General features: G+C 30.8%; 1 protein-coding gene and 1 long non-coding RNA gene across 2 annotated transcripts; both read left to right on the top strand.

The window, feature by feature from the left end:
* Positions 1 to 1387: 1387 nt before the first annotated feature.
* LOC116403223 lies at positions 1388 to 6238 on the top strand. The gene is made up of 2 exons (XR_004215876.1): positions 1388 to 2956; positions 3184 to 6238. It is a non-coding gene; the product is annotated as an uncharacterized LOC116403223 (long non-coding RNA).
* Positions 6239 to 10565: 4327 nt separating this feature from the next.
* On the top strand, positions 10566 to 12960 carry LOC101216603 (glycine-rich protein A3). The gene is made up of 3 exons (XM_004150894.3): positions 10566 to 10717; positions 11673 to 11975; positions 12367 to 12960. The coding sequence occupies exons 2-3, from the start codon at positions 11696 to 11698 to the stop codon at positions 12606 to 12608; spliced, it is 522 nt and encodes a 173-aa protein (XP_004150942.2). The 5' UTR covers positions 10566 to 10717; positions 11673 to 11695; the 3' UTR covers positions 12609 to 12960.
* The last annotated feature ends 238 nt before the right edge of the window (positions 12961 to 13198 follow it).

Genomic DNA, 13198 nt, shown 5'->3' with positions numbered 1-13198 from the left:
AAACAAAGTTACCACATTTGTTACGAAAGAAAGAGATCAATGTGGTATATATAGTGAACAAATATGAAGCCTTTTACGTGGTTTCGAAAACAAACCTCTTTCATAGTAGATAATATATCATCAATGCCGTTGTTGTTCGATCTAAATGATTCATTAATTTGTTTAGATGAAGATTTATGATACATAAGTGAGTACGATTAACTTCATTTGTATAAAGTGATCGGAGGGTAATTTTAAAAGCAAACACATATTAAATTTGTTTATAATAATATCATATAATTGTAAAAATGGATGGAGTTGTGTTGTCATTATCACTTTGTATTATTAATTGACTAGTGAGTGGTCTTCCAAAAAGGAAAAAAATAATAAAAATAAATAAAGGAGATCTTAGGTTTTGTTTCCAATTATTGCAAGTGGGAAGAAAAGGAATAATTGATCATTGGAAAAAAAATTGTATTTAGTTTCAATTAATATAATTAACATAAAATAATTAAATAATTATTCTTTTAAATAATAATAATAATCACAAAATCACTCTCACGTAAGCATGAGATTCCACGCCGACATGTCGTTTGATTTGGGCTTCTCTTGGGCTCTCAACATCTCATCCAAACATTCAAAAAAGACGACAATGCACAATTTTTTGAAAAATAACTATACTTAATTAGTTGTGTTTGGAAAATGAGTTAAATAGTGTTTTCTTATAAAAATGATTAATCGTTTTACTCCCATAAAATATCTCCATTTACTTTTATCTTTTTTAAAATAAAATTTTGATATTTATTCATCGGTGAAATTAATATAACAATTTTGTGAGAAGCATACATGATGATTCTCGATACCCACGTCTTACCATTCACTCTTACTCATTTGGACTCACTTCCATTGATTTGACACTTGTATTTCTTTCTGCTCAACCTTTCATTACTCGTTTTCAATTCTTGCTTTGCATATTTTAAATTTGAACAAACAATATAATGTTTTATTTTTTCTTTCTCTTTTTATCATCTTCAATTATTTGTATATCAAAGTAAGAATCGAGAAAGAGTAATAGAGTAAGAGCAAGTGTCAAGTCATTGATAGTAATAGTAAGAATGAACACTAAGACGAACAAGAGTGGGTAAAAAGAATCACAAACCAATATAATACACACCATATACAACAATTTCATCATGTGATGATCAAAGCAGCCGAAATGAAACATTTTTTATTCAAATGGTACGTATTAACATTATTGAATGATGTTGTTTTAAATAACCTTAACAAACCAAATTCAAATATATATTAGAGTGTACCTCAAATTCTTCTAATCAAATTAATGTAAAAAGGTAGGGCACGTCCTTATTATAATTATATTCAAATGAAACTTAATTGTTGGTATGAAGTCTAATTTTTCCTTTATTTTATATTTAATTGAGGTTTTAACCAAGTAATTCAACCCCATTAACCAAGAGGTTAAAGCTTCGTCCTCCCGCGAATACGAAACCATTCCCTTTGGTATCTCGAAATTCCCCATGCCTCCTTCCAAGTTTAGTGCCACTGCTCCTCTTCTAAGCCAAAAAAAACTCAACTGAAATCTCATCTCTGCGAGTTCCTCAGCATTCCTCTCGTCCCTCCCCCCCGCCGATCTTCACATCCCCATTTCCAGGTTCCTCATGTCTCTCTCATGATTTTGTGAAAAAAACAAATTTAAAGCTATTTCAGGGACGGTTTCCATTTCTTCAAGTTTTCGAGCTGAGGTTATAATGTAGTGTGAGTAAATTAGATTCAATTTTTGAGTTTTTAAGACTAGTTTCTACCTTCTGCTTTCGGTTCTTTTTTAGTATACTCTTTTTCTCCTACTGATGAGTAAATATCACTGCTGTTATTGCTTGTTTTGAAACTTGCCTTTGATCATGTAATCTGTTTTCTTCATGTTATTGTATCACCACTTTGATAAGTTATATTCTACTTCGTTTTTATTGTTGTCTTATCTACTGCTCTCTTTTAGCTATATTGCCTTGATGTAAATCTTTATTCACGTGTTATATTGTCTTATCAGATTAATTAAATTAAGATTCTTTTGCTAATAAGGGATCGGTTCGCTTTATTCCTGTTCCCACTACCTTAATATTTGTTGTATCATACTGCTTTAAGATGCGACAATTGAGGAGATTTATTTATATCTCCTATCTTAGTGAATGAGGATCAAGTGGAGAGGGACAAGTTGGTTGAGAGTGATCGGGAAGATGGTGATATTCCAATTTTAATGTTGAACGATGTTGTGGGACAACTTTTAAGCCTTTAAGATTAATGGTTAGTGGAAGATGGTTGTTGTATTGTACTTCAGAAAGGAAAGGGAGAATGTGATTGCATTTGCACTGCAGAAATTAACAAATGCCTATTGGAGAAATAAAAATGCTTTATTAACTTAGTGGTTAGTTTGTTTGTACAGATGAGTTTCTGTGTATTTGGATTACTGAAAAATAAAGAAAGTATCACTCAAGGATGAGAGGTGCAGACAGATAGAAGAAGAGAGAAGTTTAGTTAGACTCAAACTCTCTACATAACTCAAACTAGGTGGAAGCAATCCTGCAATCAAATGAATGTTTGCTGTAAATTATGGGCATGCCCCTCAAACACTGAAATAACGCATCCTTCAAAGAAGATTTTCTCAACTAAAGTTTTGTTTCCAATCAACTTTGTTTAGCCTCACATTCATTCTAGATTTTGTTTGTTTACTAAAAGGTGGAATTCAGAAGTATTTGCTTGCTTGTGTATTTCTTTTTGAGATGGGATGGTTGATGTGCTTTAAAGATCTTTGGATCAGAAAGGACAAGATATGGGAGGAAAACTTAAAAGCCATATTACATGGTAAAGACGGAGTCGGGATGGCAGAGATTAACAAAATTCTCTCTCCCCAATTCAATGATCCAAGTCTAAAAAATAAGGAAACGGAAAGTCAGAAAGATAACAGGTCAATAAGGATTTACCTTGTTTTTCCATTGTTCTTTATATGTTTATGCCATACTTCAAATCACTGGATCTATTTCCATGTCATAAATGGCTAAATCAAATTTCCTCTTCACCACCAATGTTCATCAAATTCATTCATTGTTGATCTTTTTCTTTCCTAAATTATGTCTGTGCTAAACTTTGTTCTATATAAACATCATTTTCTTTTTTCCTTTCCCTACATGTTAGGCATGGCAACAGGTGAGAAAAAAGTTGATAAGCTCTGACCGTTGACCATTTTTTGGTAACATCCTTTTATTCTTCTATACCTCTTCAAAAACCTCGTGCTTTTCATATTTTGATCTTGCATGTTAGTTTGTTCAATATCAATGTCGCTGCGGCAAAAGTGCGGCTTTTCGTTCTTCTTGACATCTATATTTCAAGTGCGTTTGAAGGTTGTTCTGACCTGAAAATTAAGCGCACTTTTGCTGAATCATTAAAAATAGATTATCGTTCCTTTACTTTTACTTTATGGCATCTACTGATCTGACTTGAAATTTAGCATTTGCACTCGTGATATCCATAATCTATCTGGATTCTCTCTGGTGTCTTTTAGGCCATTTACATATCTACTTATTTTTCTTTTAATTGGACAATGTAGGTTTATTTTTAATGCAACTTTTCTTAGAAAAAAAAAAAAAGTGGAATGAAGAACCCATTAAGACTGGGCGGTCTAAATTTAACCCGAGATACTACTACAGAGAATCCAGGCCCCGTGTTTCATTATATTTCTATGGTCCCACTGTTCTAAAGCTTCTGCTTTTAGGTTCTTTTCTTTTCCCTCTGAAATGACTTTTGAGGGTATTGAATTAAATTTTTTGGTATGGACAAGTGTTAAATATATACACAGAAAGTTCTCTAGGCGATGTTTGGCTTAGGATTTAATACGTCTTGGGTTAAGAAATTTGGATTTGTATAACATATGTTTGGGTTGTAAGAAGGAGTAAGTTATAGAAACTTGGATTCGTGTCACACGTGTTTGGTTCATGAGTTTCTAATTTGGAAAGAGATTTTAGAGACTTCTTAGTTGGAAATCACTCATCTTTTGTGACAATGTAGATGGGAATTTTTTAATATTGGTTATCACTAAATAAGGTGAAAGCTGTTCTAAACTGCCCTCAACCTAGAACAAATGACTTTATTTTGATCTATTGAAAAGAGAAGAAACAGATATAGGATGTATCAACTAACAACAACCAATTGTTGTATAGGGATTTGCTTGGAGAAATTTTTACCGCAAAAGCACAGTTGCTAGCAATTATTTTAAAAGCTAGATAGATAAATGAACAACTCCACTTCTTTGTTCTTTCAAATACTAGGAGATTAGGCTGTCCTGAATAATTAATTCTCTCACATCTTTGTTACACGAGTAGGCTCATTCAAGCTTGAATGAATAATCCCAAATGTTGAGCACTTTAAAGTTAAACTCTTTCAAGGTCCAGTATAGTTTTTTCATCTGGAGTTATTGTTGAAATTGAAACTTAATCTACAGTATATTGTAGGCATCAATTTGGAGGAAACTTTCTCTTATCAATTCCTTGTTCCAACATTCCCGATCCATCGTAAAAAAAATGTTACATTACTCTCCCTTTAAGTTTCCTGAACCTTGATGGATTCTTAAGAGTCATCTGCTGTATTTGTGTCAGCATGTCGTTGCGAATCCTTTCTAGAACACTCTCCAAACTTGCTCCTTGATAAAATTAAATACTTAGGATTCATTTCATCATGTGATTTGGGATGGGAGCCTTAGGTATTACCCACTTTGACTTCGTGGAAGAGCTAACAACATAACTGATTGAATACATCTCATAGCCAAGTCAATTCAATCAGAACACGAATTCATTTCGATCATGATGCTCTATCTCAACACATTCCATTATGATCGGTACAACTTGATAGCAATTACTATTTATGTCAGACTGTTTGTTGTTTTCAACTTTTTTTTTTTTTTTTGGTTATGTTGAATAATTAAATATTTTCCTCCGTAAGAAAAATGGAAAATTACTTTTGGGCTTTTATCCCAAGCTCCTAATGGACACGGTGCCAATTTTCTCCAGTGGAACAAACGCGGTCCACCCTAAGCAAGAAAGGATTTCTTCAAGGGTATTTCCATTTTCAAATATATCGTGAATATAACAATACTCGGATGTCAAATATAAGGGGAAATGAAGGATGAGCTTGCCCAAGTCCACCCTAAACCTTAAACCCAAAGGCCAACGATACAGTATTTCATGTACTTGAGTCATGCTCATGCTTACTATTAATGTTTGAATTCATACATTAATAGAGTGATATTACAATTGTGAGAGGTTGATTGAAAACAACGAACTACATAAGGGGACAAAACTAAGGAATTTATCCATTTGAATTTTAACTGTGCTCCCGTGTTCATAAAATATAAAATTGAGACGAGGACGAGGAAGACATCTTGGGTTTTTGACCCTGGGCTGCCCAATTCCTCCTTATGTGCATAAACGCCCAAAAGTCTAATCCAACCAACGAACTCCTTTATTAGTATTGAGTTCCATTGCTGGTAGATATAATGAAATGTTAATTAAAATAATGATGTGAAAAACTGCTCATATTCAACAAATATCAACAAATTGGAATAATACACAATTCTTCCTTATTGGTTCTCTTAACCATAGTTTGTTTGTTAGTATATTTGTTGCACTACACTTACTATTTTGACCTTTGTTTGTTTGTTATGAGTCAATATCTTGTATTTAAATTATGAAGAGTGAAATAAGAAAAAATAACTCACTCCCATTTACCCAACACCCTGATCCTATATTCAAATTCTTGAGATATTATTTTCTACATGTTTTAAATATAAAAGTGAAGAGTGTTGAATTTAATTAATATTAAATTTATCTTCACGTATCAATCTTAAGCTTTTAGGTCAATTCATGATTTAACACATCAGACAACTTGTGTGCTAACAATTTCTAGTGTTGCATATTTGCGTCTAAACATGATTGTTGAAATCGCTGTCAATGATGGTTGACGATCGAGAAAGCAGCCACCAGTAAAGCTAGAAAGCAAAGGAAGAACAAGATTTATATCATGCAACTAGGAAAATTTTATAGATACAACTTGTGATTTTACCGGTACTTTTAAATTTTCAATTGTACCCCACCTTCTCTTAAAAAAAAAGTCACAAGGGTAAATAATGAATAGCTTTATCTTCAAAAGAAAAAAAAAGATTATTTATTAAAATAAAAATAAGTTGATTTTGATTAAATTAATGTGCCACTTGAATAAATTCAATAACATAAAACATTGTTTGTTTATTTATTATTATTTTGACTAAATACACTTCTAATTTTCAACGCTACCTTTAATTTACAATGAGAATTTCATTTGGAAACTACTTTAAAACTCTTAAAATTATATATAAACAATTCCTCACCCACCATAAGAACTCGCATATTCTTTCAATATATGGATAACTTATTGATTTGGATGTACATATTATTATTTTGGATATAGGATCCAATTCTATTTTGTCTTCTAGACTTTTTTCTTCATTTATTTTCATTTTTAGAAACATTTATTTATTCTTTTATTCTTATAAACTTAAAATATTGAACCACTGTGCCTCTAAAAGTACTTTCAAATTTATTTCATTTTTTTAATATTTATTTTAGTTCCTATTTTTTAATTAACCATTTTTGTTATTGTTAGTAATTGCCCTTCATGATAGTAATTACGTTGGTGAACTCTCTTTAGCATTTTGATATATATATGTATATTGGTCAGGTTGTTGATGGCTTTTTCCAAGTTGATTGGATCCAAAGAGGAAGGGATGGATTTTTCTTCCTTATTTGAAAAACGTGTTATATAAAGAGGAGGAATTATAGAGAATATATAAAATAATTTTTTTAAAAAAAAAAAAGAGAAAGAAATAGTTTTAATTCTTTTGCTTTAAATTTTGTCTTCTTCTTCCACCCGATTACTTTCTGTGGACTCTACCAAGGAAGAACATCTTCAAGGACTTATTTGATTTTGTAGTTTGTAAGAAATAAAAATTAGTTGGTGGGTTTGATTTAAACTTTTATTCCATTTGGGAGTGGGATTTGAGTTCAACCGTCTATTCGAATTTATTTGAATAATAGTTTTAATAGTCAAAGGATAATCTTAGCTTATGTATTAAGAAATTTTGATAAGATTGAAATGCAAAAGTAGAACCTAAAAAACAAGTAAATAAATGAAAAGTAGGCATGACTTTGGTACAATATTTGATCAACAATCCCTATTTTTCTCAATATTTAGGTTGAATGATATTTCATAATATAATACTATAATATGATTAAGTTGATTATTCCTTTATCACAATATATTAGAATATTTAAATAGTTACTTAATCCCGCCATTAATAAAAGCAAAAATCAAAATCATCAATTAAGTCGTCTCCTTTTCGCTTGAGTAGAACACAAGCAAGAGCAAGAGAAAATTTATTAAGGGGTCAGGAGCACTGCTTCCCTTACATTGGTTTTTGTATTTTAATATTAATTTTAAAATATTATATTACAATATATATTAAATTTAGCTTCATCTACTATAATTATTTCTCTAAAATAATTTTTCTTTCAAATATAAGTAACTTTTTTCCTCAAATATCAAATTTCTTCCTAAATTATTACAAAATATTTTATTCAAAACATCAATAAATTTATTTTCTCAAATATCAATAATTTTCTTTTCCTAAATTTTAACGACTTCCTAAAAGGAATATATAAATTTCTTCATAAATTTCAACGATTTCTCAAAGGAAGATAATTTTGTAAAAAGATGAAAAAAAAAACTTTAACTTCTTCGATAATATTATATAAAAAAAGTATTATTCTTTTTTTTTTGTATACAAATTTTAAATTCATATATTTACCTTACAAAAAAATCATGTGAAAATTGTTAGTCTTTCTTTATTGCTACAAAGAAAGTCGAGATATTTTTTTAACATTTTTTAGTGTGTTTATTATATAGTGTCAGGTGCCCCCTATGTACAATTTCTGGATCCGTCACTGAACACAAGTGTATGTGTATATATATATATAATCACTATATGTATGTGTATAATTGTATACTATAAAAGGATGAAAGTAGAGAAATATTTCACGTAGTTTCAATGTCTGTGTCATTTTTATTATAACTTTGAATGATTGCTTCAGTAAAAATGATTTTTTTTTTTTTTACTTTTCATTTCTTTATTATAACTTTTGTCAAAATTTTAAAATTTTCACTCAAATTAATCATATCATTTAAATCTATCCAAATTCTTTCACAATACTTTATTTTCCTTAATCTTCTATCCCTCAACCGTTCACTTCCTTATCTCTTTCAAACTTTCAAACTCTTCCTTTTCAAATTGATTATAAATATCTTTTTTTTCATTCATGTTTTCAAAGTCACAACAAAATGCTAAAGATGAAGAAGAAATCAAATCATGTTTTTCTATTTTTTTTTTTTAATTTTGTTGTCTATTATTTTTATATAGAAGTATGTTTGTGTTTATTCGTTCATTTATTGGTTTCTTTTAAGTAGACAACATAAGTTGTAGAAACTTAACCACCAACTTCGTGGTTGATATCTACATATGTCCGTGTTCTTTATGTTTAAATTATGTAATTTTGAGAATCATTTTTTAATGTAACCATGGGAATATTGCTCATGTTTTTTTCTTCATTTAATTTTTTTATTAAAGCTATATATTTTATTACCAATGTTGGTTTCTTTTTTAATCCTTTGATCTTATTAAAACAATGTAAATGTTATTGAAATTTATTAAGTATAAATAAAGGTAATATAACGTGTAAAACAACAAATATTAAAGGCTTTCTTTTACTTTTTTACGTACAAAATTGTTAAAAAAGAAAAAAGTGATGATTTCATATTTATAATTTCGAAAGAAATATGATTTTGGTGGATGTTTTACCCTTTCATTATAATTTTGTTTAGTCTTGTTTTAGTGACAGTTTTATCATTCACTTAGATTTAATGTTTGTGATCATTTTCACATTCAACGAGATAAAAGTTACACTTTACTTTTCATGTCCTTGTTAAAAAAAAAGTTTTGATCTCATAACTAATATTAGTTAATGTTCTATGTTATTGGGGTCATAATGTAACTTTTCCATCTTCCATAACTATATTACACAATTGCACAACTAACAACATTTCTATCTTCCACTTTATTTGGATATATATAGACTAGATGCTTAAGTTTGCAACGTGTAAGCTGAAGATGTTAAGAAACGAAATCTGAATTGTGCAAATAAATCAAATTGAAATATACATTTGAAAGATGATAACATTGGCATTTTACTAAATAAATTCATTTTCTACTCATTACAATGTGAATATAAAAAGGATATATGAAAGTATAATATTGAAATAATTGTTCCAATTTCATAAAGTAAGTTAAAACTATAATTTTTGCGTGTGTGATTTTCACGTGCATTGCATGTATTGCTTACTAGTATATATTAAAAGACTTAAATTAGAGAATCACATTAAACTACCGAATTACAAGTGTTCGCACAAGATCTCCGGATTTGGTTAATGGAGTTGAACTTGAGTTGACGTTGTATTTATGTTGATTTGATGCGATATTGTTCAATATCTCGTATTTGATCATTTGATTCTCTCTCCATTGGATTCTTACGCTTTATTTGAAAAAGCGGAACACATGATGTTCTTAAAGTTGGATTATTGGGGAAAAAAATCTTGTAATTTTAAAGGGGCTTCCATCTTCAAGAGCGATCGGTCTCCAGAGTGAGTTTTCTAGAGTTAAAAAATTTCAACCCACTGTTTATAGAGTCTTCTGGTGGTTTTATGTTTGAGTTTGATTGGTTCATGGATCATACCCATGGCTCAACCACATGAATTTGAGTCATATTTAGCTAAATTTATTTTTTTGGTTCAATTGAACTTTAGCTAAAGTAAATAATATTTAATTAGACCAACCTAATTAACTTGATCCAATGGTCACAATGAAAACGTGTAGCATCATTAAAATTGACTAATTTAGGTCTTCAATTTTAATTCAGAAAACATGTCAAATTTTTAATTAGTCACAAATTCAATTATTTGTACTTTTTTTATTAGTAAAGGACGTGACAATTTATGATTGGTTTCAAAATTTAGGAAGGCTTCAAAATAGAAGGATTAAGTGAATTATACGTGATGAGAGACGTTGACGAGATTATAGGAGGTAAATTATAATCAAAATGGATATATATATACATATTTTCATCTCATAAAAAATGACATTATAAAGTAAAACTAAAAACTAATGTTGTTTTTAGGAGTACAAAAAAAAAAAGGTTGATTTTGGTACAAAACTAAGTTTAAGTCATTAGAACTTTATCCAAAAAAGAAAAGAGAAAAAAAATGGATTTCCTAAAAAAGAATAACCATTAGATATTTAAAAAAGAAATAAACGAAATAAATGGGAAGGAGAAAGCTAAGCTCAATATGTTAATTGGACGAATACATGGAGGCCATGTGTCGCAAGACTGTAAACTTGAATATTCGAACGCGTCCATTCCGCGTTTGCTTTTATTTTTATTTCTTTCGCACGAGAAAAGGAAAATAATTCAATAAATAAATAATCTTCTATTTATCTATATCTATATATATATATATATAACGATTTCTTCAAGAATTCAAGTCTCCTCCTCTCTATCTTCATATTCCAACAACCAAATCCTCCATTTCATCGGTAAATTCTCTCTCTCTTTTTCTCCTTTACGCGTTTTCTTTGTTTTGGAATTTTATTTTGATCTGCGTAGTACCCACAAATCGGAACTCCAAATATGTTACAATACCAGATTATTGCTTTGCTTTCCTTTTTTATTTCTGAATCTGGAATTTCTGATTATAGATTAATCTTTTTGTTGAAATACGCTGGAATTCATTTTTTTTTAATTAGTGTTATTTGTTGATTTCAAATTATTTTTTGTATGTGTCTTACGTTTCGGGAGATCGTGAATCTACAATTGGTGATCGATTTCGTGTTCTTTATGATTTGTGATCGGTTGTGATTGCGTTTATGGTTGTATCATTTTCTGTCGTGTGTTAATTTCTTTTAGGAAGTGGTATATTATGTAGAGAAGAACGGAGAGGGCAGGTTCAACTATTGATGTTTGAGTTTTTCTCTAATTTGTTCTATTTGAAGTTTCATAATTGAAAGATTACATCTGTAAAAGTTGGAATGCAAATTTCGCTCCTTCTTATAAGTGTTGGGACATGATCATAACATATTATCTACACTACCGAGCTTAGATCTCTTTGGTTTATCAATATAGAAGTTGCATTTTACTCGCACATTGAAGATATTTTTTGTTCATTCTATGTTAGGCATGTTCACATCGTTAACAAGTTTTGTTAAATGTGATCAATCCTTTTTGTCTCGATCTTTCTGGAAAAGAAAAAAGACACTATGGAGATCATTTTAGAGGCTGTCGAGTCATTGGCGTGAAGTCTATTTTTTAAATGTCTTATAAGTTCCAACAAATTAGCGCATCTCGTTGATTGAGAAGCAATCAATTTCTCTTTTCCCCTGGAAGCTGTTTTTGGAATTGTAATTATCTTGAATGGTTCTCCTCTGTGCTAAATGAGGAGTGTTGTGTTCCTAACTTCTCTGGTTTGAGTGAAGTTTGTTTGTCAATTTTCAGTTGTTATTAGAAGCTGATAAATCATGGGGGGTGGAAAAGATAAACATGATGAATCTGACAAAGGTTTATTCTCCCATCTGGCTCATGGTGTTGCCCATGGAGCTGGATATCCTTCCCATGGATACCCACCTCCTGGCGGGTATCCACCTCCTGGAGGGTATCCACCTCCTGGAGGGTATCCCCCACCCGGAGGATATCCTCCATCTCATGGCTATCCACCCCAAGGATATCCCCCAGCTGGCTACCCTCCAGGCGCTCATCCTCCTGGTGCTTATCCTGGACCCTCTGCTCCACACCATTCAGGTATTGATCCAATTTTTTACATACATCACTGGGAAGTGTATTATTATTATTATTATTATTATTAGATGGTTTGTTTAGTTAAGTTGTTAATTTAGTTAATTACTTCAATTACTTTGTCAATTAGAATGCAGGAATTAATAATAATTTAGATAATTTTGTTAGACCATCTATAACCCAGGCACTTTTAGGTTGTAATAAGGCTTTTGAAACATTTCATTTTAGAAATTTTGATGTTATCTCCATTGTTCTTGTGATGGATTTTTGCTCCCTACTATGGCTTTTTAAAAACAATCTCATACAAGTACAAAGTTGTCACATAAGGGATTCAATTGATGGTTTTGATAGAAGATCTTCTTACAAAGTTGCTGATTCCAAATCTTTTTAAATTCAGGGCACGGTGTAGCAGGAATGCTCGCCGGAGGTGCTGCAGCTGCAGCAGCGGCATATGGAGCTCATCACGTGGCCCATAGCGCTGGTCATCATTACCCCCATGGTGTTGCTCATTATGGTCATGGTCACGGTCACGGTGGAAAATTCAAGCACCATGGGAAGTTCAAGCACGGAAAGTTTGGGAAACACAAACATGGGAAACACGGGATGTTTGGCGGAGGAAAATTCAAGAAGTGGAAGTAATTTTCCAGCCATCTCTTTTCACCGAGCCTTCTTCTTCGTCGGTCGATTTCAAGAATGGTGTCGGTGCAGATAGCGAGCGGCGTTACCATCTTCTTCTCTAATTTCTATAATGTCTTTTAAGACTCTGGATTTCGTATCTACTCTTATTGTCTCGACCACCTTTCTAATGGTTTGTGTACTCTTTTACTCTTTGGACGTCAATAATCTGGATCCATCTTTCCAGTTTTCACCTTATTTTTCTTCCTATTGTAAATTCTTTTGGTTTAACCTATAATTTAAAATGATGAAGATGTATTATTTGTTTTTTCATTGCTTAAATTATAGGAAGCAATGCTAATATCAATTTTGTGTTTTTTTTTGTTTTGAGTTTAACGCTCCAAAGCTTCGACCCAATATGCCATTACTGCTTCCCTAACAATTTTCCCTTTTGAATTTCCACACGGTGCCTATCAGAGGGTAACTTATAACAATTTATCAATTTCTTTAAATTAACATTTTTTTATCCATGTAGAATGATTATATAAATTGGTCTTTATTTTGTATGCATTTTTCAAAAACTTGACCATGCTCACTCTAGTACTCTACAATAT

Source organism: Cucumis sativus, chromosome 4 (genome assembly GCF_000004075.3).
Source record: "Cucumis sativus cultivar 9930 chromosome 4, Cucumber_9930_V3, whole genome shotgun sequence".
Classification (NCBI taxonomy): Eukaryota; Viridiplantae; Streptophyta; class Magnoliopsida; order Cucurbitales; family Cucurbitaceae; genus Cucumis; species Cucumis sativus.
This window is presented reverse-complemented; position numbering and strand designations above follow the sequence as displayed.

What these genes read in the sequence shown, in the direction of transcription:
- LOC101216603 (XM_004150894.3), top strand. Translation starts at nt 11,696, where the DNA reads ATGGGGGGTGGAAAAGATAAACATGATGAATCTGACAAAGGTTTATTC. An exon ending in CTCTGCTCCACACCATTCAG is followed by an intron (nt 11,976 to 12,366) that starts GTATTGATCCAA and finishes TTTTAAATTCAG; the next exon opens with GGCACGGTGTAGCAGGAATG.